The 26,587-nt window shown below is 51.2% G+C and overlaps 11 protein-coding genes across 11 annotated transcripts; 5 read left to right on the forward strand and 6 right to left on the reverse strand.

Moving 5' to 3' along the window:
- Nucleotides 1-71: 71 nt before the first annotated feature.
- J4E82_000794 (uncharacterized protein) lies at nucleotides 72-644 on the reverse strand (the record flags this gene model as incomplete). The annotated part of the gene is made up of 2 exons (XM_051727114.1): nucleotides 72-529; nucleotides 578-644. 2 exons carry the CDS (start codon nucleotides 642-644, stop codon nucleotides 72-74), a joined length of 525 nt encoding a protein of 174 aa, XP_051592921.1.
- Nucleotides 645-2,433: 1,789 nt separating this feature from the next.
- ARG2 (Amino-acid acetyltransferase, mitochondrial) lies at nucleotides 2,434-4,640 on the reverse strand (the record flags this gene model as incomplete). Its single annotated transcript, XM_051727115.1, has 2 exons — nucleotides 2,434-4,536; nucleotides 4,587-4,640. The coding sequence occupies 2 exons, from the start codon at nucleotides 4,638-4,640 to the stop codon at nucleotides 2,434-2,436; spliced, it is 2,157 nt and encodes a 718-aa protein (XP_051592922.1).
- Nucleotides 4,641-4,990: 350 nt separating this feature from the next.
- J4E82_000796 (uncharacterized protein) lies at nucleotides 4,991-6,070 on the forward strand (the record flags this gene model as incomplete). The annotated part of the gene is made up of 3 exons (XM_051727116.1): nucleotides 4,991-5,035; nucleotides 5,146-5,464; nucleotides 5,517-6,070. 3 exons carry the CDS (start codon nucleotides 4,991-4,993, stop codon nucleotides 6,068-6,070), a joined length of 918 nt encoding a protein of 305 aa, XP_051592923.1.
- Nucleotides 6,071-6,797: 727 nt separating this feature from the next.
- On the forward strand, nucleotides 6,798-8,422 carry J4E82_000797 (uncharacterized protein; the record flags this gene model as incomplete). The annotated part of the gene is made up of 4 exons (XM_051727117.1): nucleotides 6,798-6,920; nucleotides 6,975-7,293; nucleotides 7,341-7,565; nucleotides 7,614-8,422. The coding sequence occupies 4 exons, from the start codon at nucleotides 6,798-6,800 to the stop codon at nucleotides 8,420-8,422; spliced, it is 1,476 nt and encodes a 491-aa protein (XP_051592924.1).
- A 956-nt stretch (nucleotides 8,423-9,378) lies between these two features.
- On the forward strand, nucleotides 9,379-12,596 carry J4E82_000798 (uncharacterized protein; the record flags this gene model as incomplete). Its single annotated transcript, XM_051727118.1, has 5 exons — nucleotides 9,379-9,407; nucleotides 9,458-9,836; nucleotides 9,981-10,289; nucleotides 10,337-10,492; nucleotides 10,539-12,596. The coding sequence occupies 5 exons, from the start codon at nucleotides 9,379-9,381 to the stop codon at nucleotides 12,594-12,596; spliced, it is 2,931 nt and encodes a 976-aa protein (XP_051592925.1).
- A 1,995-nt stretch (nucleotides 12,597-14,591) lies between these two features.
- J4E82_000799 (uncharacterized protein) lies at nucleotides 14,592-15,917 on the reverse strand (the record flags this gene model as incomplete). Its single annotated transcript, XM_051727119.1, has 1 exon — nucleotides 14,592-15,917. One exon carries the CDS (start codon nucleotides 15,915-15,917, stop codon nucleotides 14,592-14,594), a length of 1,326 nt encoding a protein of 441 aa, XP_051592926.1.
- A 1,121-nt stretch (nucleotides 15,918-17,038) lies between these two features.
- Nucleotides 17,039-18,324, reverse strand: J4E82_000800 (uncharacterized protein; the record flags this gene model as incomplete). Its single annotated transcript, XM_051727120.1, has 2 exons — nucleotides 17,039-18,037; nucleotides 18,250-18,324. The coding sequence occupies 2 exons, from the start codon at nucleotides 18,322-18,324 to the stop codon at nucleotides 17,039-17,041; spliced, it is 1,074 nt and encodes a 357-aa protein (XP_051592927.1).
- Nucleotides 18,325-18,487: 163 nt separating this feature from the next.
- J4E82_000801 (uncharacterized protein) lies at nucleotides 18,488-19,950 on the forward strand (the record flags this gene model as incomplete). Its single annotated transcript, XM_051727121.1, has 2 exons — nucleotides 18,488-19,424; nucleotides 19,490-19,950. 2 exons carry the CDS (start codon nucleotides 18,488-18,490, stop codon nucleotides 19,948-19,950), a joined length of 1,398 nt encoding a protein of 465 aa, XP_051592928.1.
- Nucleotides 19,951-20,111: 161 nt separating this feature from the next.
- J4E82_000802 (uncharacterized protein) lies at nucleotides 20,112-22,605 on the reverse strand (the record flags this gene model as incomplete). Its single annotated transcript, XM_051727122.1, has 2 exons — nucleotides 20,112-22,256; nucleotides 22,306-22,605. 2 exons carry the CDS (start codon nucleotides 22,603-22,605, stop codon nucleotides 20,112-20,114), a joined length of 2,445 nt encoding a protein of 814 aa, XP_051592929.1.
- Nucleotides 22,606-22,862: 257 nt separating this feature from the next.
- On the forward strand, nucleotides 22,863-23,710 carry J4E82_000803 (uncharacterized protein; the record flags this gene model as incomplete). The annotated part of the gene is made up of 2 exons (XM_051727123.1): nucleotides 22,863-22,965; nucleotides 23,058-23,710. 2 exons carry the CDS (start codon nucleotides 22,863-22,865, stop codon nucleotides 23,708-23,710), a joined length of 756 nt encoding a protein of 251 aa, XP_051592930.1.
- A 235-nt stretch (nucleotides 23,711-23,945) lies between these two features.
- On the reverse strand, nucleotides 23,946-26,348 carry J4E82_000804 (uncharacterized protein; the record flags this gene model as incomplete). Its single annotated transcript, XM_051727124.1, has 1 exon — nucleotides 23,946-26,348. The coding sequence occupies one exon, from the start codon at nucleotides 26,346-26,348 to the stop codon at nucleotides 23,946-23,948; it is 2,403 nt and encodes an 800-aa protein (XP_051592931.1).
- Between the last annotated feature and the right edge of the window lie 239 nt (nucleotides 26,349-26,587).

Raw genomic sequence — 26,587 nt, forward strand, 5'->3', positions numbered from 1 at the left:
AAACGATGTGGTAGGCAGCACAATGGCCGAACTCCTAATTGCAATCAAAAGGTCGGAACTACCTAAGTTCTCTACAAAGAGAGCAAGTTCCACAGTGCCAGGCCACCAGCAATGGTTGGGGTAACCAACCTCAGCCTGTTCCAGCTGGCCCACTTTGTCGCAATGCTCTCCGCCTCACCCAACTCCTTCTCGTTGCTCCTCTCCGCCAACGCCTCCAACTTGTCGTTCAACGGCTGCATGTTGATAGCCGAGTGCAGGATGGTCGTCAAGTGCATGACGGCCGCAACACCAAAAAGCTTCCAGTCACTGCGGGCGAGCATGCCCTCACGGTAGACTGAGTAGCCAGCGTAGGCGTAACCCAGGAATCCCAGAGTTGAAATGGGACGGAAAAACTGGTTGCCGACTGTCCAGCAGAGAGGCCACTGACGGCCCAGAAGACGTGCGCGGTCTTTGTGTTCGGGTGTGCCTGCGCGTGGGAAGTTGACGAGGAGCGCGGGGACGGTCATGTAGGACTGTGTGATGGCATTTCCTAGGTCTATGAGCATTGAATTTGGGTAATGTTGAACTCTGGACTTACCAGCGAGGATGAAAGAGAAGGTGATGCAGGTTCCTGCAACACTCTTTACGTAGATGTTGTCTGACATGTTGATCGTTTGATTCGGCGTATGTGTAGAATTAGGTATTGACTTTGGAGTATATGGAAGGAGGAATGAACACGTTCAAGAACTTTTAGCGACGACCACCTCCAATTAACATATCCCATCAACAAACACCGAAACTTATTTCGCGTACTAGCAACCATACGTTTCCGTTCCGAGACCCCCAAGGCCCGCGTTGGGCCACTCCACCCTGCATTATGGTGTGATGGCGGTGTTCCTGGCGGCTGTAGTTCGGTTCCCCACGGCCGTCGCGTCGCGTCCCTTCAGGGCTCCAGGCGCACCCCCGTTCTGGGCGATCTCGATTACATCATGACAGGGGTCTGTATTTTCGAAGTGGACTCTGATATGTGAAGCGATTGCATCGGTGTGCCCTGGATGCGTCTTGCGTCTGCTGCGATAAAGTCGGTGAGTTCCCTGCCACGCGCCGGCGGAGTTTGTAGCTTTTGCGCTGCTGACGCTGTTGCGAGGATAGGAGATGACTCCGACAATACCAGGACTCTGCCCATGAGTATTCATGTTTCCTTTGGACATACCGCGGCAGGCCAAGCTGTCATCGGCGAGGTTCAATTCAATTTGGACGTCAGCTTACAAGCGAAAGAGATACCCCGCGAAGAGATGGTACTTCTACGAATGTGCTCATCGTAAAATGATATCTCAGTCCACAATAGCATAAAGCACACAGCATGACTGTGGAGCCTTTATAACTGCGTTCTGCATGGAGTACTTTTGAGACATCATTAAGATCTGAAGTAAAAATGCTGCTTACAACAAGTCAGGAATACGATGTCCTTGAGTATGATCTGAAGAAGCAGAACAGTACTCACGGCCATGGCTACAGCCGCCGCTGTTTTTGGTTGTGGATTAGAAATTCCTCAAATTCCTCAGATTGATTCGTAAGATGTAGCATGCTGACAACATCCGCATTCGAATTTGATGTCAGCTCACCAGTCGTTCTTACTATCATGTAAAGTTCTTCGCAACGTTTCTGACAGCGAAGACACGCAAGCCATAGTTCACATGGTTGTGGATTCCAATGTGTACAGCCTTTTCTTGTAAAGAAAGAAAAGACAGGGTTCGATGATGGATACATTCCCTCTGACTCGCTCAAGCTTTACTTGAACACTTTCATCACTGTCTACCCGACAAACATCTGGCCATCTGCTTTATGAAGGCAGCGAAGCATCCGAAGCCATGGTATTATGTCGACGTGACTTTTGGATGTAATTTGTGAACTTGTCAGGAAGGATCTTCCAAGAATGGAAGCATGGTACGAGACAGACTCGAGTTTCAGCTCCTTAATAAAGCAGTCACAGGGTTGTTGAACAAACCCGGCTTCGCCAGAGACCATTTAGTTATCTGTTTCAAGAACTGTTTAGAAGTTTCCTCATCCTGCTGACTTGGAAGCGTTTTTTGGGAAGTGGAAAAACACAGATTTCATAGCTTGTTTAGCATGTCGATTTGAAGTATTGCCCTTCTCGCGCAGCTGAACTCGCGAGGATAAGAAGAGAAAGGTCTTGGGGTATATACATACACATGTACCTCTCAGAGCCTCCGGTTCCGGATGATGAAAGCTGATAGCCAAGGACTAGCTGATATGTACTGCACACCATTGTACTGCACACAAACATGCACACACATGCTCAGCGCCATCATGAGGATTCGATTTTTTTGGGAAAGGCTGGGCTCATATGTCAGGGCTTTTGGCAGCTCAAAACGACTGATTTTAGCGTCATGGAAATATATATATATTCACACGGCACACCAAGTACTGTGCCTAATCTGCTCTCTGTATACCGTCTGCCCAGCTCGGTTCGATGCCGCTACAAACATCCACATAGGCATCCCACCTCCTCAACTCCTTTTGCCTGTCCACCCCACCCCACTCCTCAGCGTCCCACCCATTTTCGACACCCTGCGTAGTCCAGAACATGGTCCACTGATCACCTGGCAAGTTCCACATACCCTTGCTCCTCTCCTGGTACCACTTGTTCACAGGATTGCTGGTCCGACTCCTCCAGACTACACCATCAGGAAAGCATGTCCGCGTCAGAGCGGCCCAGACGATGTCTGAAACGCCACCAGAGCCTTGCGAAGACGTGAGGACGGCGAATTTATCGAGATAAGGGACATAGTAGGGTGAATCTCGGGATGGGTTGACAGGAAAGTCGAGTCCATGGAGAGATTTGGGCGTCTCCCATGTGCAGATTGCGCCGCCTTCATAGTCACCCGCTATAATGATGCCGGCAACACGGCCGCGGATACGATCAAGGTAGTTCTTGGGATGGAGTTTTCGTCGGAATGAGTCGTCGATAAGATCGACAAGTTTGGGAAAGTTGATGCGCGGGTCGTCTGCTAGCTCTATGCTTGGGTTTGCTGCAGAAGGTGGCTGCCATGGTCCGTGAATTCGCGGGTCTGGAATCATGGTAAGGGGTATGCCTTTTTTGAAGAATGTGGCAGGGTTTGGTGTAGTCGATCCCAAGAAACGAGAAGTTGGTGATGTCGGGAGCGATGAGGATGTCATCGGCTTGTCGGTCAACACGTTGTGCAGCAGAGGATTCTTCGCAGGCGAGGTGCGCGCATCATCGGGTATAGCCTTCCTTGCAGCTTCTAGCGGCGTGAGAACGAGGCCAGAGGAGGATGGAGGTAGCAGTTTTAGGCCGCGCTCGAGCACGTCGAGATTCTTCAGATGGCGCATCGGAGCCGAGTTGCTAATCTGCTGTGGCTCTGCGCCTGGTGTTGATGCCACTTCTTCCTCGACAAACTTTGAGAATGGATTTCCAGTACCAAGCGATACTGGATTTTGGGTCTTGTCATCCGGGATTGCTGACGATAGCTGCAGGAGCTCCTTCTTGATATCGCGATACTCGGCTTCCAGGTTGACGAAAACATGGGCGCCATCTGCTCGTTTTTCAGATGGTATGCCACCAAGCGGATCGAGGATGATGATGCGGTCCAAGATAGGCATTTCTACAAGGTCTTGTGTTTTATGCCGTACACCGCCGACTGAGCCATTACTGCCTGTCTGACCGGCGAGGCCAGCAAACTCTCGGACAAGCGCAAGAAGCACGTCGTCTGCTTGAACCCTAACCTTTTTCAGATTTGTGTCGTAGGCGAAGGGCGTGATGACTGGTATGACACCGTCGTCGATTGGTGGGAAGAGTAGGTAGCTGTGCTGAACTTCTACTCCTCCCCGCACCTGGACTGTACTGGGCATGTCGTTGGCTGATGGAGTGCAGCCCAGAGCGTCCTCTACCAACAGACCTCCTGGCTCGTTGTATTCTTCCAGCGCTGCTACTAAACGCAAAGCTTGCTCTCTGACCATGTTTCCATATTCCAGCGTGAACTCTGTGTTGTAGGCGCCGGTGTCCTGGTCGCAGTCCAGTACTACAGCGGTACTGAGCCCTAGCTGTGCCATCTGACTCAATGTCAACGCGATATCTCCCAACGTGCGGTCGTCAAGCGTCTGTGGCTGGCGAAGTTTGACAAGTGCCAGATGTGTTGGCTCGTCCTTCTGTTCCGCTTGATACTCCTGTTCCGGGAGCGGCTCGCGCGTAAAGACGGTCGGCTTGTACAAGTCGCCCAAATTGACGCCTGTTCGCAGTGAACCCGACTCGTTGTGTATCTTCTCGCTGACCAGCTCCTTGGCCTTTACTGCGATGGCCGCTTTGCCCTTCTTGGGCGCATCGAATTGCTTCAGAAAGTTGCGCGCATCGCGTTTGCCGGGCGACTCCTTCAGCAGGCGCGTCAACTGCTGGCGTTCGGCGCGCTGTCGCTCTTTCGCTGAGCTTGACGATTTCCGCACGTAAGTGGTGGACGTGGAGAGACGCGCATGTTGGATCTTTTCGAAGACTTTACCACTGTCATCGCGCTTGGGAAGCTGCTTGTTGTCAGTATGGTTACGATTATGAATCGCTGTGTCGCACGCACCTTGTTTGTAGCCTTCCCCAAGCCCCTCGCGGGGGCTTTGCTCCAGATGAACATGCTTCATGCTACCGTCCAGCCGCTGAACACATCACAGACCGAATTTTCGCAATTGGGAGCTCGGAGCAGACGTATGACTCTGCAATTGTGTGGGGAAGTGCGCCCGCATCCGCATTTTCGAGGGCCCAAACATCGATAACAGCGTGGGAACGTCATTTGCTGGTAACCGACATCGGCCCGGTTGTGCCCTTATCCCCGGGTCTACTGACGGATGACGACGATGAACACCATGACGAAGCGCTTACTCACGGTAGGCAAGATAGAGGCACTGAATGGTATAAGTTGTTGCACTTGGCATTGTGTCTTCATGACCCGCAAATACACGTCCAGTTCAGATCCCAGAAGGAATTATGGCGCCACAACTCGCTTGGATTGGCCTCGGCAACATGGGCAGGGTAAGTATATACCATTGTCACTCGACATGTCACTAACTTGAAAAGGGCATGTGCAAAGTATGAAGCATCGGAACCTATCGTGCAAGTTTCATGCTAAATGAATGTCGCAGAACTTGGTTGAGAAGGGCAACCTTGACAAACCCCTGATCCTTTACAACCGCACAAAATCCCGCTCTGAAGATCTCGCCTCTAAACTTGGTGGTTCCAAGACAAAAGTTGTTGACACCATCAGCGATGCAGTCAAGTCTTCCGACATCATCTTCATGTGTCTGGGTGATGATGCAGCTGTCAACTCTGCTGTTGATGCGATGCTCGAAGCCGGTGTTAATGGCAAACTCGTTGTAGATTGCTCTACCGTGCACCCTGATACAACGAATGGACTAGAGAAGAAGATAACAGAAAAAGGTGGTGAATTCGTAGGCATGCCTGGTGGGTTTTGCATGTTACTGCACTCAAGCAGCCGAGTCTAACATCGTTCCAGTGTTCGGCGCCCCAGCCATGGCAGATAATGGCCAACTGGTTTGTGTGTCGGCAGGCTCAAAGGCCTCTTGCAAAAAAGCAGTCCCGTATACGACAGGTGTGATGGGCCGCGCAAATATCGACTTCTCAGGGCAACCAGCAGGAAATGCTACACTCATGAAGGTCATCGGCAACACTTTCATCCTTAACATGGTCTCTCAGCTGTCCGAGGGCCACGTTCTAGCTGAAAAATCTGGACTCGGAGTAGACAACCTCCACACATTCATCTCCACAATGTTTCCCGGCCCTTACACAGCGTACTCGCAGCGCATGTTGGCAGGTGACTACTACCAGCGCGAGGAACCCCTCTTCCACATTGATCTAGCGAGAAAGGATGCAAGACATGCCATGTCACTAGCGGAAAGCAGTGGCGCGAAGGAGAGCATGAAGATGCTGAAACTAGCGCAGGGAAGGTTGGACGGTGTGAAGAGTGAGATCGGCGATAAAGGAGATATCCCAAGTGTATATGGAGTTGTAAGGAAGGAGAGCGGATTGGATTTCAAGAACAAGGGCTAGAGGGGTAAATATTCCATGGCATTTCTAGAATATTAAGATGATCTTCCTCATATGATGGCGTCGCAACGTTCGTGCTTGCACTGAGGTTCGCCCAAGCGTCCAAGCGGTATTTACGTGGCGCTAAATGCTCCTGCCGTCCCTACGAGCATGGTAATGGCGATCTGAACTCGACTTACTTTCCACAGTCACAGCAGACGCATGTGTATTTCAGCCTGCGGCTTTTCAACGCGGCTTAAACATGACGCGACATGGCTGATCACTACCCGATGCAACCTCTCTCGATGCACGTCGTCGGTCTAACTCTGCCGAGGATGCATCATCTGTCAGAACATTCTCCCAACGTCGCATCACGCTAGTCTTCTCAGCGTTAAAATCCCCAGGTTTTACCCCAGCTTCTCCCCTCCCCACTCACTTGATGAGGTCAAGCTTCGCCTTGGCTGCAACGACGGGTTCAATAAATCAACCTCTGAGATCGAGCCTCTTGTGTCGAAACCTGGTTGCCATGCACATGGCCTGACAGCCGATAACCTTGCCGCTACCTCACGTGGGTGAGAGGTACTTGAAAGGCCTCGAGACCCTGCAGCTTCTCCACGTCGCGACTGCCCCAACTTCACTACTCTGTTCAACCCAACATTCATGCTCGCTTCTTCCATCCAATTCACGACGTGATCAACATTGCCAACTTACCTATCGCTAGGCGATATTCCTATCGCATCACGAGCACAACATGGGTTTCCTCCGGAGGCCTACACTGCGCAGTCGCGACGATCAGAGGACGCGCGCTGCTGAACTCACTTTGCGCGAGTCCATTTATCCCCTCTGCCTCGTCACCATTCTTTTCTTCCTTTGGGTGAGCCATGACATCGCGCTCCTAGATGGAAGCAATTGACTGATCACCACCCAGGGTTTCTCGTACGGTCTTATTGATACCTTGAACAAGCACTTCCAGGACGTCCTTGGTATAACCCGCGCTCGCTCGTCCGGCTTGCAGGCAGCATACTTCGGCGCATACCCACTTGCTTCACTCGGACATGCCAACTGGCTACTGCGCCACTGGGGTTACAAAGCCACCTTTATCTGGGGACTGTGCCTGTATGGCTTGGGCTCTCTGCTCGCGTGGCCGTGCCTAGTATACCGTTCGTTTGGAGGCTTCTGCGTAGCTATCTTCGTGATCGGCAATGGACTAGGTTCGCTAGAGACAGCAGCGAACCCCTACCTAGCTGGTACGTACTTGTCGCTGAGATGTCCCATCACATACTGACAGAGGTAGTCTGTGGACCGCCTAAATATTCCGAGATCAGAATCAACATCGCGCAAGCGTTCAACGGTATTGGCACTGTGGTCGCGCCGGTTCTTGGGTCCTATGTCTTCTTCAACCACGTAGGAACCGATCAAGCATCCCTTGAAAACGTGCAATGGACATATCTCGGTATCGCATGTTTCGTCTTTGCCCTTGCGATCTTGTATTACTTTACAGAAATTCCTGAGATCACTGGTAGGTTGCTCCATGGATCAAACGTGAAAAGCCGCTAATGTTCTGCAGATGCCGACATGGCTTTCCAGGCTGAGAGTACGCACGCAGGTACTGATGTGAAGCCTTTCCGCAAGCAATACCGCTTATTCCATGCGACCTTTGCTCAGTTTTGCTATACTGGAGCGCAGGTGGCCATAGCCGGAGCGTTCATCAACTACGTCGTCGAGACACGAGTTACATCCAGCGGCGAAACAGACAACTCGACAGCAGCCCGTTTCCTTGCTGGTGCACAGGGCTGTTTCACCATGGGCAGATTCGTGGGTAGTGCCCTCATGAAGTTTGTCAAACCGCGATGGGTATTCCTCGTCTTCATGACAATGTGCATCATCTTCATTATCCCAGCTATTACCGAGCGAGGCAATACTGGTATGAGCATGCTCTACATTGTACTCTTCTTCGAAAGTATCATCTTCCCGACGATCGTTGCGCTCGGTATGCGCGGACTAGGCAAGTATTCCAAGCGTGGCTCAGGTTTCATCGTGGCTGGTGTCTCTGGTGGTGCTGTCGTACCTCCGCTGCTATTTGGCGCGAGTGACACGCTCGGAAAGGCAAGGCCTCTTGAAGGATATTCGCCAACTGCCATTGCGATGACTGTTCCACTGGCGTTCTTTGTCGCAGCATGGAGCTACTCTTTCTGCGTCAACTTCGTGCCGGCCTATCGTAATGTGGCAGATAAGTTCTCGACGGCTGAGATCGGCATCAGCAATGCGCATGCGAATGATCCGGAGAGTCAGATGGAGCAGACGGATGGTGGCGTACTTGGTAAGAACGAGTCGCCAGCACATACCGAGGCGGTGGACGTGGACAGGAAGACATAGAATGATTCTCTTGTCGAGCCGGATGAGACGGACAAGACCGAATTAGCTGTGAAGGCTGCTGATGGCGAGGGAGTAGAAATTGAGACTGCGAGGAGGCATAGCTATCCATGAGGTCTTGAGATCATCACACATCAGAAAGACGGAAATGAAAAGCATTACATTCGTGTCTACTACTCCAATCCGATGCAAACGAATACGAGAAGGATGTGCTGACAGGAGACGGCACCGGGAATAGACTGACTTGGCCGTGACAGCTTGGCGCTAGAACAAAGTGAGGCGCATGCATGTTCCCGTATTGCGAGGACGTGTATGTACCCCACCATTCGCTCGCAAGCAGGGCTGTATTGGTGGTAAGCTAACATTAGTAGTGATGACGACGGAGGCGTGCGTAATGTACTCGGTGTCAGGGTGGCAAATATCGTGGTGCAAGTGCATTGAGGTTGGCCTGCATACTACTCGTGGTATGTCAAAGGGACGATCTCAAGTCGCGCACGTCTCACGGCGAGGCGTAGCAGTTGAGCGTCTGCCGTGATAGCCGTATGGTGTGCGTGATGTAATTTTGGCTGGTCCCTGGAGATCGTGGTCAAGGGTCCTGATCGGCGACTGCAGGGTATCATCACCCGCCCACTGCAAAGTAGAAGCAGCAGGCGGCAGGAGGACAATGTATATGGGAAACTTCGTAGCGACGCGTATTGGCGTATAGCTGGCTTTAGTCCGTCGACTCGGGGCGGGCACGGACTTCTCCACCGTCCCGTTAGTGAGGGTTCGTTAGCACAGCCCGCTGGAGAGCTGCAGGTGCCGAGCAGCCGTAGCCGTGCCTGGAGTGACGCGGGCCTCAGTACACAATCACAGTCTCACGTCGTTCTGTCCACCACCAGGTCATGTCGACTGTCTCTCGCTGCGCCGACTGTTCCCTCCCGCAGATTTAGATCGCAACCACGAAGAATGCGGCCGTCATGGACAGAAAGGCGCTCCTCTTCCCGTGGTAAGCACAAAACTAGGCTACCAGCACCGACAGTAGCTGACAGACAATAGCGGCCTCGTCTTAGCATCCGGTTACTTGAGTACTGCAACCCCCGTCGACTACTCCTTCGCCTTCGACAAGCCGCTGCACACTGTCGCTGTCGTCTTACTGCTGACTGGTCTCGCCATTGTCGCAATTGAGGCCTGGTCGTCGCGCAGTAGCCAGCCGCAACCGCCGACAAGATATATCGCCATAGCGCTGAACCAGGTCCAGAGCAGACATGTCGCCGAAGAGATATGGACAGAGGCAGGCCAGCCAGGGAGACGGCGAGGCTGGAGTGTGAGGGCTGTCGGCGCCCTGCTGGCCGTCCTGTTGTTCGCAATCTGCGGCCGCATAGCCATCTTCTACCGTGTTACCAAAGACGTCGAGTGCAGTGGTCCTTCTGCATTAGTATGCATGTCCCAGCCATTGCGCGAGCCGTACTGACCAACTCAGGCATTTCTCCCTCTCGTCGCTGCCCTCTACCACAGCATTCGGCACCCTAGCCAGCGACAATACCCCGCCTGGAGTGCTGACACGCGCCCACGCACCCAGCTCGACTCCGTCTACAGCTTTATCTTCGATGGCTCCACACGCTACATCATTCCTTCGTTCCTGCTCTCCGTCAGCAGCTTCCTCGTCATCATCAAGTCCAGCGCATTGCGCTCCACCTTCATCTGCCCCATCGCAGACTCGACAGCAACTACAATTCCTTCCCTTCAATTCTTTGCCTTTTTGCTCGATAGTGTCATTGTCCAGATCTCATACCGTCTGATCGACGATGGCATCTCCGAGGCCGACGACTGGACTATCCACCTCCAGGATGGTACCTCGAATCACCTGCTAGTTGGCTTGACACTTACTGTATGTTGATCACCATTCTACACCACTGCATATCTGACTCCGAATAGGCATCTTCTTTGGTCCTTCTTGTCGCAGGCATTATCATATACCCCGCCATGCCCGAGCATCGCGAGTGGATGCTCTCATTTCCGTCTGAATATCTCCTTGGTCTTTTGCGTTTATCGTTGATGATACCCTTTATGACGTTATGTTTTCTCAAATCGGTATGTTGCCATGGCCCCTCTTGTCACCATCTCACTGACCACACAGGCTCGATTGTACGGCGTTATGAGCGCATTGCTCCTGGCCGCATTTTCCTCTGCATATATCGGCGTTCTTCGAGCCCTAGGCACCGGCGTTTCCTACTCATTTCCACCAAAATCCACCGTTGGACTTGTTTTGTGTTTGACTTTACTCACTATTGCGCTCATCCTCTATCTCGTCACAGATACCAACATCGAAACCCGCATACGATCAAAAGTGCCGGTTCGTCTGGGCAGGAACCAGTCGGCCGGTTTCATCGTATTGCTGATCGCCTTCTCCATCGGTGTCGTTGTATATCGCCGGCACGGTCCTGTTCTCGAGCATCCCATCACTACTCTGATCGACGTTGCGACAGTCCAACACGATCGATGGGCATCGCAGGCTTACCGGAGTCGATCTCTCACTGAGGCTGTTGTAAACTACCGGCAACGCTATCATCGCGACCCCCCACCTAATTTCGACAAGTGGTATCACTTCGCTATCAGCCGAAATTCCATCATAATCGACGACTACGACAACATCGAAAAAGACCTGGCACCCTTCTCGTCTTTCAACGCCGACGACCTTCGACTACGTACTGCTACCGTCTTGGCCACGCGTGAGGGGGTGGGTGGGATTCGTATAAGAGACGGGAAGGTGGAGGTGTTCAACAATGTACCCGATACGCACCGTTGGATGATGGATGGTGCGGCGACCATGATACAGCGATTTGCTCAATCGCTTCCTGATATGGACCTCGCATTGAACCTGAATGATGAGTGTCGTGTCGCTGTACCGTACGAACGTTTACAGGATGCACTGGATAACCCGCAACCGTACCCTACACCCGAGCCTTCTCGTCCTACGAAGGATTTCAGTGCTAATCGTGCGGAGAAGTGGCCGGATGTTGACCGTGTGCGATCGGATCCACATTTCTTCAGCGACGCTCGCATCAAGTCCTCGTTTGAGACATACGGATCCGTCGCCTGCCCACCCGAATCGCGCGCACGGAGAGAACGCCATTGGTATACGAAATCGTTTTGCCATACCTGTACTCAAGGTCACTCGATGGGCGCCTTCATAGCGAATTGGAGTCTCTCGTCTGAGCCCTGTCATCAGCCGGATATCGCCAATCTGCATGGCATGCATCTCAGTCCAGCTAGCCTGATGGGTACTCATGACATGGTCCCAATCTTTAGTCAGAGCCGCGCTCCAGGTTATGCCGATATCAGATACCCATCGCCGTGGAATTATATGGAAAAGACCAAGTATGGATTTGATGAAAAGTTTCCTGATCCTCACTTCCAAGATAAGGTAGATATCCTTTTCTGGCGCGGGACGACCACTGAGGGCGTGACTACGCACGGTACCTGGAAAGGTATGCTTCGCCAGCGACTTGTGCATCTTATGAACAACGAAACTTCCCGCCAACCTATCCTCCTCCCGAAACCTGACCATAGCGGCCATCTGGAATACATGCTGAAACGCACGAGCGACATCAAAAAACTTCTCGAGACCAAGACTGATGTGCGCCTTGTCGGTCCGATCGCACGTTGCGCAGGGCAAGACTGCACCGGCCAGACACGCGAGTTCGGCTTTGGCGATCCTATCGATTTCAAACAACACTGGCACTACCGATACTTGTTCGATACTGATGGCGCTGGCTTTTCTGGTCGATTTATTCCCTTTCTACAGTCCAACTCAGTCGTCTTCAAAGCTGCCCTCTTCCGTGAATGGTACGAAGGCCGTCTCACCGCTTGGAAACACTTCGTTCCTGTGGACCTCCGCTTGCACGACCTCTTCTCTTCACTCGCCTACTTTGGCGGATACGGTGTTGAGGCAAGGAACAAACGCATGATGGAGGGCCAAATCAAGGCAGCGGAGAAGATTGCACGTGATGGCAAAGTGTGGACTGAGAAGGTGCTGAGGAAAGAGGATATGGAGGTTTACATGTTCAGGCTCTTGCTTGAGTGGGGGAGGCTGACGGATGATGCGAGGACTGAAGTTGGTTTCCGCATAGAGAAGGGGAAAACGAGTGCCAGTGAGAGGATGAGCAGTGTCGAGCGAGAGGTGGAAGAGTTGTGACATCGTATCTAAGCCAGGGGTTTAGACAATGGCGTTTCAGGTGGGATAGCATTGCATGGCGTACACTCCGAGTCGGAGAACAATTGCTGAAATTTCTGTCAATCGCGAGCCGCTCATATATGTTTTTTTGTTGTGCTGGTAACCAACGTCATCGTCTCTCTGCTAGTCAAGTCTAGCTGCGTGGCCCGATCCATAGATCGCTCTACGACAGTCTATATAAAGTGCTCATCTCTGCTTCCAACACATCTGTTTTTCTTCCTAACACATCCTTCTGTCTTTATTCATCAAAAAGTCAACTGTGTGCAGTTCATGGCCTGTCCTCTTTCTCCAAAACATTTACCCGACTTTGTATGAGTCGGCCGGCTGGAAGGTTTTCTCTCCATACGAGAAACAAGGATAACATGTGTCCAATGGGTTACTGGAAACCTGCAACCCTGACATCTCAAAGGGTGAAAAGGCCCTTTCCATGCTTGCCAGCTGTGGTCTTATTTGATACGAGAATTCTGGAGTCTAGAAAGGCCCAATGTACCACAGCGTGTTTGGGCGAGAGCATAAAACAACAGTCTCCGGCTATGCCTTTCTCCTCCCTGCGAATCGTTTGTCGAGGATACGAAAAGTCAAAGAACCAAAATGCATTAATTGCATGGAAGTGGCTGTAACAAAACGAACGTTCTTTTGGGCTATGGGTGTGCTGCTGTTCGCTCGCTCTGCTATAAAGAAGGGAAACGTATGTTGGATGTTTTGCTGCCGCTTTGTCTTCTCTTTTCTTGTTTAAAGAAAGGATGATGTGCTCCAAAACCTCGACATCAGTCGCCTATGGAGTTTGCTTCTCAAAAGCGCGATGCAGCGAGCCACGTGTGCTGTGCTGAACTGAAGGGTGCGTATTGAGAACTCTTCTCGCGCTCGTTGGAATGTTTTGCTACAAAACACGATCCGGGAGAATAAAAAAAAATACGAAAAGACACAGCCATATGTCCATGTCCTGTCGCAGCATGGCCTTACCTCCGAAGAAAGCACCATGTGGTATCACTATGTGCGCTTTTCCCTCCCTCCTTCTCAAACATGCTTTCGCTCAAACATGTTGGTAAATCACAGCTATTTTGCCGGATGCCACAAGTAGAGAGACCTTGCTCTCTGCGTTTCTCCACTCAGCAAGATCTATCACTCTCTATCACCAACTACTTAGAGAGATTACCATGACCCTCTCGCTCCTTTCTTCTAAAAACTGAGTGCATGCTTGACGTGTGCTGGGCGAGATCTTTTCCTCGCTGAGAACGTCTTCGCACCAAAAGACTGAGGTCATTCCAGCATGTGGTTGTATTTGCTCATAGAAGAGCAGAAGATCGGCTCGCTTTATCCATATGACCTGCTTAACACTCAATACGATAAGGATGTCGGGAGACTTGCAAGGAGCAATAGTGTATTCTGTACTGTATATAAAAAGATCTTTCGCCGATCCAATTCATCCTTCATACCAACCAATTCTTTTGTGAGTTTACCAAAATGGAATCAACTGGTTCCTATGCGTCCGTGTGGTTCTGTTCTCCAAAAGGTGGTCAGAACGCAATACGTGACGTCTCACACGCCCCGGTCGCTAGTTCAAATTCATCATGCAGTCGCCTCACCTCGCCCACGATTATCGTGATCATTTCGATCGATTGGTTCTTCACACCTAGCTGATCTGCTGCACTCCCAAAAGCTCAACGATTGACTTCCATGTTGATCCCACCGTTCCTGTTAACAGCCAAAGACATAAAGTCGTTTACTCCTGTTCGATACGACCAGTCAAGAGAATGTACCTACAGTGTAGTCATCTTCAAATTGGCTGCTTCATGACGTCGTACTCGCATTCTTTGATGAACATCCTGTACCTTCTCAGTATCTCAAATGATCGTATCCATGAGTGAGAATTCTAACCTTGCAGGATATGTGATTGTGCGCTACACCGTGATCTTGACGTCCCTCATTCCTTGATACCCGCATAGCACTTCATGTTCAAGCAGCCTGTTCCGAACAATCTTTGACGTTAACTCCATGCTGTTCCAGCAGTGACAGCATCGACTCTAGGTCATCTTGTTTCGCCCGTCGCACGCACTCCTCTGCTGTTCCCGGAGAGTGAAGGTTGGCTCCGCGTTCGAGAAGGAATTTAAACAGCGCTGTATGTTCTGCAGCGATTGCCCAAGCGAGAGGGCTTTCTTTACCGATGCTTTCGTTTACGTCAACGCCTGTATCGAGTAGTAGTCGGACCACGTCCAGATACGGCCCGAATTTGAAATTTGGCAAGAGCTGAGCAGGTTCCGGTGATTGACGTGATCCGACCATTGCATCGCTTGTCTTGATTCCACGGTCCAGTAACACATTAAGAAGCTTTGCGCGGCCGTAGACCACCGCAGTGGCGAGGGTGTGTTCGGAATTCGCACCTTTTTCTAACAAGAGCTCGACAAGAGGCAAACAGCCGCGCATAGCAGCATATCCAATTGCAGATGTGTAAACGCCCCCCGAAAACCAACTGGGAGGTTCCTCAGTATCTGGGCCGAGCCTTACTAGATGTACCGCCATGCTTAGGTAATTCACTCTTGCACAAGTACTGAGCTTGTGCTCAAGCATGTCACTCAAGGCCGAATGTGAGCCATGAGAAACGAGCAAGTTATCGATGAAGTCCCATACCTGAGGATTCCAGATACCCATGAGGATATCGCGTAGATATCGCCTCATCGCCTTTATATCGCCCTCGAAAGGCCAAGGCCACTCTTCACTCCGAAAGTTGCACAGAAATCGGACGATTTCTATACGACCAGCTTTCGCCGCAAACTTGAAAAGTTCGGATTTCAGATCTGGGCTGGCGATAGACGCTCCGTCCGTCAAAAGGTACTCCAGGAGCTCCTCACTGCCATACTTTGCAGCTAACTCGATATGTTCCCCAAACACGCAACTGTTACGAGGACTTGTAGGATTTGACAACATGTTGTTCCGTAGCGTATCAGAACTCCGGATGAACGAGATCGTGTTGGTGCATAATGCGGCACCAAAGAGTTGCCTCTCTAGTTCGTCCGGCTCCCATTTAGAAGTGCGGCGGAATTCGTCCTTCCAGTACTTTCTGGTTTCCGGTGGCCTCCTTGTTTCGCACAGAGTACGGACAATATGATAAACGATATCTTCTTCGGCCTCGCGAACCTCGCTGAGGGATGCCATTTGGAAAGCGATGTTCCGCACATCGTTCAAGAACCGGTTGCCCTTGACAGGCTCATTCATGATTCGGTCCTTTAGATAGGCATTGTAGAAGTACAGTTCCTCCCAGGAATGAACTGGACGAAAAGCCATGTCGTCGAGGAGCCGGAACCTATGGAGTGCACGTATAACCTCTCGGCCGAAGTATTCTAGTCTGTGTCAGTAGAAGCCTTCCTTTCGTGACATAGTACTTCGCACTATTTACTAGCCTCAAACGCAGACCTCGTTTCACTCCTCGGGCAAGAATCGATTGACACAGGATTAATTCGAACAGCTCTTGAGGTAGATCAAGAACCCTCATCGTGTTTTGCACCTGGATATGTCTGTTATGCTTGTCTTGTGAGATCGAACAGTAAACTTTAGGTCTGATGTTAGCACAAACTTTCTGGTAGCCGTACCCAGGACAGATGGTGGGTAACATATAACAAGGAAAGTGCTGCGGACGCCAAAAGCTTTGCCAATGTGGCACGGAATGGTATGCGGCACAGACACGGCCACGTCAACAGGTGACCTTCCATGGGGTGGCAAAATGACAATTGCTTGTATTTAGATGCAGCTGCAGATAGTACACTAAACGTGAAACTTGGACCGCAGAAGCTGGGGGCAAGGGAATGATTGGGGCGCTAGTCCCTTGATTGCGGAGATCAGAGCTTATTCACAGGGCGGATTTCGGGAAAGGTACCCTCGATCGAACCACGGTTGTTACTCCACCACTCGATGTATAGACAGCTCTCAGCGCCGTGCTACCTTTAGTATGATCTCACGATCAGTACTGTGCTTTCAAGGAACGGCTCTAAACTTGGTGTGGTTCTGTTTCCCTCATACGCGGCACCGCGCTTGAACCCATTGACCAATATTTCACGAGCAAAGACGGCTAGATCGACTGCAAACGATTTTCAGCAGCTCACCGAGCAGTTCAAGCTATGCACACTCACAAAACCTTTGCTTGAAGCTTTATCCTAGATCTTCGGGTCCTGAATACGCCAGTTGATTTTTAAGCTGCCTAGGTAGATACGAGAACACAAAATGAGCGACACGACACGTAAAACTGTCATAGCGAGCGACGACGACGAATTGGAGATAAGAAACCCATACTGCCCTTCAATTTACTGCGTCGAATTTCCCATAGCTCTAGGTTTCCAGTGCAGCTTTCTCTTCTCTCTCTCTCTCTCTCTCTCTCTCTCTCTCTGCGAGCTGTCATCGCCACGTATAGACTAAGACTCAGGAAGCTCTACATCTGGGAGAGTCGTCCACGGCTCATCGGGTCTCTGGAGGTGATATAGCTCACTTGCTGGAAAACCGATGGGCTCGTCGCCGCTCCTCCAAATAACTTGTTCTGGGCCAGTAACATATTGACCTTGAAATGTGTCCGTTACGAAAGTATCGGGCTGTTCTTTCATAGGTACGACTGTTATACTCTCCACTCGAGAGTTACGGGTGAGTTCTGGTACTTCGTAGGTCCACCAATTCGAACCCTGATCGGGATATGGCTGATTCACACTGCGGCTACTGGGAAGCATGACGTAAACTCTCCCTTCAACCGCTTCAGCATAGGCCTTCGAATTTACGGCCCAGTAATACTCCTCATTAGCTTTCTCTCCACTAGCTGTGTACTTTCTCTTATCCATCTCATATTTCCCGCCACTGTCAGTGGGTAGTACGTTACCCATATAAGGCATTTGCTTGTAACCAATGCCCAGTTTATGTTCCAATGATCCCTTGAATCTGAATATATCGTCTCGCTTGAGACCTGAGTAGAAGAACCATGGCTTTCCGGTGAGCCCGTTAGCGGTAATCGTTTGCTTGAATTCATCATGTCGGGTCGCGACCTCGATACGCGGGACGGGTGCTGCGGCAGGATCAAACGGATTGTCCGCTGACGCTGCTGGCTTATTGTGATTATTTCTTGCTGAGGGTGGATGCTGATCAGTGTTTTGTGAGGCAGGGTCGTTACCCGCTGGTGCGTTCGGGTTTGGGTTCGCTGGTTGGGCATTTCCATCTGGGTTATCACCAAATCCTCCCTCAGTTTCCTGTGAGTCGGAAAAGCCACCTTGGGTGTCTGGTGTCTCGCCAAACCCCCCTGACTCTCCAGTCTGATCGCCTGCACCAGAAGGGTTATTGTGGGTCGTTGGGGTTTGCTTGAGGTGCGTTGGGGCTGTTCTCCGAAGGCCTATTCGGACGACCTCCACCACTAGCTCTGCGGTTGAGTGCGACTGGGGAAGCCTCAGTATTGGCTAAAGGAGACCAAATCGTGTTGTTGAGTGTGTCTCCACATTCTACTCCTTTACATGGAGCTATAGATATGATGGGTTTACCGCTGCTGTTTAGGATACAAGCGGATAGCAGTCCGATGGTGATCGTTAAAATCGTGCAGGTGATAGCAACAATTTGACATTGGGGTTCAAACGACCCGGTATTAAGTTACCAAAAGGTTGGGGAACACGTTGCAATAGCTTTGGGGGCGTAAGAAGAATATCAGTAATGTATTCGTGTGTATCATTATAAGAGTTTCACGAAGTAAGTCATGGAGGAGGTATGAACATTGTCCATCGTCACAACCTCTTGCCATTATCAAACACTTTGGAATTCTTGGACTCTCGATAGTTCAAAAGATACTACACAATCTATTAACTCGTTTATCTCACACCAGTCCCCATCTCGCCATGTCCTTTTTTGCCGAACTGGGTCTCAGTACCGCCTTCACAATGATCAGTCTTGCTCCTATGGTGCCCGACTGGATCAAAGGGAATCCTCAGCCGCAGACCAAGATCAACGTGATGGTCGGCTTGCCTCCACTGAACCCTGAACAGCAACAGGAGAAGGACAAGCTCTACAAAGAACTGAGTTACGGTGGATGCGCTCCAGAAATGTCACTCTTCAACGCAAATGGAGACCGGGTTGGCTACAGCCGTAACTGGAACTGCAAGCATGTCATTGATCAAAACAGCCTGACAGACGTATGGGCCGATTACTTCAAGAAAGGCAACACGGAGAAAGCTGAGTACATCACCGTATCCGCGTCCGGAACCGATGCTATATGTATCTCGGCAATAACAGTCACATTTCCCGCAAGCAGCGACACCTACGCTTTCCTACCAGGCGAGGTAGCTGCGGTGTGCAACAATCACAAGCCAGAATACAATTACTACTGGTCCGAATCCGCAACGTCAGTACAGTTCCGATCAGAATCCGGCACGACGAAAGACGCACGACCAAAATGCCTTTGGATCGACAAACCAGACGATGACGGAGAGAAAGCGACACATTGTGAGGGCTTCCAAGTCCACCTCCCCGATTTCAAGCTCGACAACAGTACTTTCAAAGGATGGCAAGAGGATCCTTCACACATGTGCGACTCACTGGCTCGCTTTGGTTCCTACGATAAGCTGGATACTACAATGTGTCCAGAGATCTTCAGCCCAGCGCCGCCGTATGGCAAGAATCTCCCCTTGGATACGATATCGGCATGCACTCCGGCTGCGAAAGATAGCACGACAGACCCCGGAATTTGCGAAGACGATCGTTTTACATACCAGGAGCGATATGATATCATCAGGATGTACGACCAGAGGTGTACTACTGACGATTCATGGTATCAACGTAAGTAAACTTCTGTATACGAACATCGTGTGACACATTTGCTAACTTCGTTGATTGTACTCTAGGCTGCAAAGAGAGTCTCTCGGACAAATGTCCAGATGGCCCATCGAAAAGTCGCTCGCTTCTCGGATCGCGATCGTCTTCGTCATACCGGCCATCGTCCGGTGCTTCCAGATCGAAGGTCCGACGCACCTCAGCCTTATCCCTGGCTTCCACAAACGGTTTTCCCTCTCCTGATCACCCACTCCAAATGAAGTTCGAGGGAGTACTAGTTAAGAGCCATGATGTGACGCAAAGTGCTGTGGAAGTCTGCCAAAGCACTGGCAGTGTTGGACCCGACTTCTTCTCCGAATATGAGCAGATATTCTGCGATATGAAGACACGCGAACTTTATCCAGCATGTAACACTACAGTTCAGACCAAATGCTTTGATCCCATCCAGAATATGACACGAACCGAGACGACGGACGATGTGAAGAAACGTGGCGAGCAGAGCACCTATATAGGTGTGAAAGAATGGCTGTGAATGCGAAGAGGCAGTCGAGGAATCTGCAGCACTGTTCTGCAGAACTGGCAGCCGAAGAGATGATTTGGGGATAAAACCATGGTAGGATAATGAGCATGATCAAAGATAGTCCACATTACAATGAGCGACAATGTGTCATAGTTGGGTGCAGTTCTCCGTAACTAATACTTCATACTCCTCATCCCCCTCTTATGACTAGGGCTGTCCATCCAAGTCTCCTTGAATTGTTCTTCTCCATCATCATCTTGATCCACATCTCCCAGATCAATGCCAGTGACACCATCCGGATCCTCATCATCAAACTCCTCTTGGCCACCAGCAGCACCATCTGGACTCCAAACCGGACTCGTAGCAATCCTCGGTCTAGATTTGAACACCCTGTCATAGTCTATCTCGTCGCTAAACAACTGCTCTGTTGGCGTACGCTCAATACTTTCCGACTTGGCCTGCTCCAAGCTTTCGAAAGATTTACGAGTCCGTGGCGTATCGAACTGGTTGACAGGGAACAGGGATGAGCGGCTGGACTGGCGTTTCTCTTTCTTTGTCGTGTCCACCTCGGAGGGGCGGGATCTCGATTGCATAGCCTCCATAGTTTGTCGGGTGCGCTCTGCCAGTGTTGCACGTCGGTCGCCATCTTCATCTCCCGTGATGGAGGGGATCGCAGGAGGGCCCATAGACGGAAGCGGCAGATCTGGTGACTCTGGAACAGACTCATAAGATTGACTTCGCGCCATTGTCATGCGTGTACGTTCAATGAGCGAGAGGGACATGCGTGGTTGGGGTTTCTTTACTGGAGATGGGGTTGCATTACCGATAGAGTTGATGATCTGGTCCGCAAGTGCCTCTTCGGCATCTACTTCTGGTGGGTCAAAGGTTGGGATTGGCGGTTCAGAGGTACGTTCTGGTAAGACTTTAGACAGATCATCTGGTGATTCTGCTCTTTGCTCAGAGTGATCAGTAATGGTAGGCTCTGGGGAACGAGTCCCGTCGGCTGGCTCGGAAGCTGGGGGTGCAGTCCCTGATACTGGTGTGCTTTCTTGATCAATTTCCGATGGCGAATCATCACGATAGTTAATCGTGGCACTCGATGCCGATGTATTGCCGATGAGCGTAGCCTCAGAATCTGCGGATGGTGTTGCAGCCGATGCGAGTTGTCGTGATGGTCGAGGCAGGATCGGAATTTGGTCCAAAGAGTTTGGTCTTGAAGGCGACTGTAGTTTGACAGGCTTGGCTGGAACCATTGGCGCTTTTCGTATCGCCTCCGTCTGGGTGGATTTTCTGGTGAGTAGTGGCGGACGAGCCGTCTTTACCGACGAGGTACTTCTATGATGTATGATTGAAGGTCTGACACTAGCCCGGACTGTGGCAGCGCGAGCCAGCTCACTGTCCATGTGGGATAAAATGTCCTGGAACTCCGCTCTCATAGCCGGTCGCCTTATCTTTGCAGACTCCATTGTATGCTTCGCTGATGGCAGCTGGTACTGTGAGTGGTCATCGAACATAAAATCCTTTGCTTTCGCGGCTGCCTGTCCGCTTCCCGATGTCTCCTTGCCGGATTCATCCTTTTGTAGCTCTTCATGGAAAGCCTTCCACTTTTGCAATCTCTCTTGTTGCTCATGCACTCTTGCCTGTAGATTTTCAAGTAGTCCAGTCTCAGGCGCGACCTCGTCCAGCTTCCGGCCATTTTCTACCATGTGCCAGACTTTGTCAAAACGACTGGTAAGGAATGCATCCTCCGCTTGGACATTGTCACCACGCAGCATTACATCTAACCACTTCTGGTTCCCAATCCAGTTGTCTTTGAGTTGCTTCTTGACGGCATTGGCTTCTTTCTGTGACACGGCCGGTTTCTGTGCGCGGGGGGTGTCTTTGGTCTTGCGTATGCGGCGATTTATGTCTTCAGCCTTCTTATCCAAAAGGCCATGGAACTCCATGTATTGCTTCCTCTTCTCTTCTTTCCGTCTCAGCACATTGACTAGGGACGCCTTATGCGCGATTGCTAGAGGCAGTAATGAACGTTGCTGTTCGCCCGAGAGCATCGTCGCCGTCGCCAGTCTTCTCGCGACTGCAGCATCTACATCGCCTGCATCTCGCGCTACGAGAACTTTCTTGAGGACCGCATTGGAGAAGATGGCCAATATCTCGTAGAACTTCTCGCCCTTGCACTCGTCCAACATAGTCTTTCTGAGCACAGACTCTCGTCCCAGGACACCGTTCTTCTTCAATTCGTTCAGACATCGGAATAGCGCAGCGCGGAGGTTCAACGATTGGAGAGGTTCGAGTGGTGGAAAGAAGGGTTGGAGTTTCTACAGCCAGGTCAACCACATGTTAGTAATCAGTTTCGTCCCAACATACTTGCGCCGTCTCATTGGCATCCCAGATCTCGAACAAGCGAAACAAGGCCCATTCAGTCCCACCAATCCTCTGTCGCTGGTCCGCATTCTTGGCAGAGAAAGTCTGTACTGTGATGCCAGGCCAGTCCTCTCGCAAATCGAAATCCAGTAATCGCAGGTTGGTCACGAAGAGTCTAATATCCGGCGTAGATATGGGATTCACGACTTGGGGTTTGGGGATTGACTTGACCGACAAGGTACGCGAATGGCCGTTTGCTGTGGCCGTGGTGGCCGTAGAGGCGGTTGACGGCGGGCGAGACATGATTGCGATCGCAGTGCATACATTCGCGCAGTGTTCCTCGTAGAGAATGCTGAGGCTCGAGCTGCATGCGTGGTGTTGCGGTGTGACGGTGTGACGGACCCTTGCGTTGTTTGCCAAGGCGGGAGCAATCGATAAACCCCGTTTGTCCCACCATCCTTCTCTTACCAAACAGTCACCGTTGATACGTCACTCGCACACATAATTGCGCCTCTATAAACACACGTCCTCGCAGTCTCTAATTGTAACATCAAGCAACCATGACAGTGGACGAGGCAACCCAGGTCAATGGCGTGCCCGACACCAACGCCGGCGTACTTGACGCGAATAAAGTAAAGCAGAGTGATTGGTCAGTCGAGAGCGGTATGTCATGAACAGGCGATAGTTCGTCCGTATGCGACACCTCTCTTACTCCTCATTTGTCTTCTTCATTGCATGACTAACGCGCTCTATAGTCCTCGCAGCAAACAACCTCCGCTACACTGAGAACACCGACTCGCCCGTCCCCTTCTTCCACCTCCTCGAGCGCTTAAAGACTACCAAACGCGCAGGATGGCAGCGCTTCCACATCGGAGACGGCGAGTCTATATCCGACCACATGTACCGCATGAGCATCCTCACCATGATGGCGCCCGCGTCTCTGAGCTCGAAACTGGACATTGCCAGATGCTGCCGCATGGCTGTTATCCACGACATGGCTGAGGCGCTTGTCGGCGACATCACACCTGTAGACGGAGTTTCGAAGGAGGAGAAGAGCAGGAGAGAAGCCGAGACAATGGACTACATCTGTACCACCCTGCTGGGCAAGTTCAACGGGGGACTCAACGGCCAGGACATTAGGGCGATATGGCAGGAATATGAAGACAGCAAAACTCCTGAATCTCTCTTCGTACACGACATCGACAAGATCGAGCTCCTGGTTCAAATGGTAGAATACGAGCGCAAATCAAACTGCGAGCGAGACCTAGGAGAGTTCCAGTGGGTCGCAGGACGCATCAAGAGCGAGGAGGTCCAAGCATGGGCACAGCAGATCTTCCGCGAAAGGGAACAGATGTGGAAAGATGCTGGTAAGACACCGAAGCCTCGCGAGGCATACGAGAGGTCATAGGCTACAACAGAGTCTGGGCACGGAGTATCCAGGTCTCAATATCGACGGACTCACGCACTGGCGTATTTCACGAAGTACAACGACAACGGTTTTGTAGACAGTTTTGCATTTGTAGACTTTATATACTTTGGCATGTATACTCGTGTCTTTGTGCAAGCGTGATGGGTTCGCTACTCATAGAATCGTGGTCATCAAGACAACACCCTTAAGCCCTACGGACTAAGGACTCGATAAGTTAAGAACTGGACAAACTTATCAATCTCCTCTTTTTCACCTCCCTAGTCGGCGTTCCCGCAAGTCCCGGCGTCCCGACAACCCCTACGTCTCCAGCATGATAGTCATCCTTGCTATGTCCACCATCCCCACTTATACTCTTCTTAGCAGCTTTCACTCCCGCCCTGCCATACTCACCTTTCCTAATCTTATTACCGGACCTACGTCCATGCCAGTAACACAAGCCGGCACTCGGCCCCCTATACTTTGCATGCAGAGGGCACAAAGGGCTATCGGGAAGATGTTCAGGGACGAGCCATTCAAACTTACGGCGTTCTTCTTCTTCTTGTCGGGCAAGCGCTGTGAGAGTGCGTTCGTCTGGTGTATCAGGGAAATGCGACTGGTGAATACGGTACCAGCCATCATGGCCCAGCATCGGAGACGTTGCTGCTAGCGAAGGGCTGGCTGGTGGTTTGACGCTGAGGTAACTTGAACTATTTCCTTGGACATTGCTCACAATGGCTGTAAGTCCAGGTTTGCCATTTGGTTCAAAATCTACGGGTGTGTGCACGAAATCGCTACGTGGGCCTTCGGGGCCTTCGTCTTCATCGTTGTCTTCGTGGTTGTCGATGTCGCTTGACAGGCTCATGAGCAAAGCATCAGAGTCCCAGTAACCTCCCGGACTAGGTTTGATTTTGGTACGAACATTCATAGCGCCGCCACCTTGGGCATCGAAGAAGAAATTTGCCAACTTGCCCTTCACTTCACCGTTGGCGTCGAAAATGGGCGGAGTCGGTACACGCTGAACGCCCGGTGGGATGAAAGCAGGTGGGACAGGTATATGTGCGAGGGACGTTGATGGAGGTACATGTTTGCCGCGACTAGGATGAATCGAAGATAGAGCTTGTTGTTTGCTTACTTCTGCATCCGTCTGGTCCGAGATTCTGTTTGACCGTCTGAATGGGTTGATCGAGAAGCGACGACTTAGAGGCTCTACAGGTCTAGGAGAAGAAGGAGCATCCTCACTAGAGGCTTTACCCAACCAATACCAGCGCCGTGAGCGACTTGCCTTGGACTCACTAGCAATTTTTCGCAGCTCTGATCTAGTTTGAGCTTGGTGTTCTTGATATATTCTCTCTTCTGCTGGGGTCCAACTACTGTCCGGTGTCCGAGCTAGAGTTGAATCGCTCGCACTAGTGCCACTTTTGTCACTTCTGCCACTTCTCGTTCTCTTGGACTTTGGACGGCTGATGTAACACCGATCCCTCACTCTCGCCGGCGGTCGTTCAAATTTTGGGCTCTGCGAAGAGAAGAGCGTGTTGTTATCAGGTAAAAGGCCTATGCCACCATAGTTGTCGTTCCTCGGCGCCGAGGTGTTGTCGCGAATGTAATCCTCTTCGAGAATCGGTGCAGACTTGGTCATCATGGCTGGTTCCCACTGTGGCTGCTCTTTCCGGACCCATGGCGTTTTGGGACTTCTCGGACGTGGGGCACCGAGGCTGCCCGTCATATCGACGGGTAAGCGACCGCGAGCGGGTAGATCTGGCATTTGTGCTGGCATGGAGAGATCGAGATTGACCTTCCTGCGGTCTCGGAGTCCGCCTTTTGACGTCGAGTGGGGGTTCAACGGTGTAGTCGCATTGTTCACTGCTGTTGGGGGAGTATCCACGGGCGTCGACGGCTCCTCGATTACAACGGATGGTTTTGAGCCTTTCTCATATGACTCTTTCGGCTTGACAAACGGAAGTGGTGCGAAGGATAGCACACGATCTTTCTTGTGCAGCTTCATGGAAGCTCCATCACCGGAGTCTCGTCGCTGCTGATCTTCTTTGCTTTCTTGAGGACGTGGCATTCTCAAGTTGGGCACATGCTGTACGATGCCTTTGGCGAAAGCCGCTATAGAAGATCTTCTGTTATCGCGGACATAAGAATCACTAGTTTCCACAGACGTAGAAATGGAAGCGGCCGGATAGGTGACCCCAGAAGCGTGTGACTCTATGCTATCCATATGACGAAGCTTGATGTTTTGAAGATCATCTGCATCGTCGATGGTCGTTCTGCGAATGATTTCGTCTAGTGGTGGAGGTGAACTTTGTCGTTCTTGTTCCATCGGCATCTGGTAACGACTATGCCTCCTCTCATCTTCGAGGCTTGGTCGTTGGCCCCAAGCAAACCCCTCCCGTCTGGTCACTTGTCTTGGAGTGAGTCCTTCATCTTTCCCTGCCGTTTCTGTGCCAGTAATCTGGTCGGCATGCTCTTGAAGTGAAGTGTAGTGTCTAGTGAGAGAAGTCGGCGAGCTCGGGCCCAAGACGCTGCCGAGATCGTGAGCAGAGGATGCGAATAGCCCTGATACTTCCGGAGTGTTGATGGAGGAATGCGCGGAGGTATCGCTTGCAAGGGCCCTAATCAATGGCGCCGACAGCATGGGTGGGCCTGCGGTAGATGCCGCTAGTGCAGACGGGACGCAAGCGTGCCCGATCGGTAAAGCATTCAGCTGAGGATATATCCGTCAGTGGTTTCGTCGATGAAGCCAATAGGTATGTCGTAAATGTGTGCGCAGAAAAAATAGGTAACGCGCGATGGTAGGAAACATGGTGCTGTTCAGTCCTGGGATGTAGAGAAAGCCTGTACCTTCAGTTCCCGCATCGGGAAGGAGACATGGAC

This window comes from Alternaria postmessia, assembly GCF_024291825.1.
Source record: "Alternaria postmessia strain BMP 2775 chromosome Unknown scaffold_3, whole genome shotgun sequence".
Taxonomy (NCBI): Eukaryota; Fungi; Ascomycota; class Dothideomycetes; order Pleosporales; family Pleosporaceae; genus Alternaria; species Alternaria postmessia.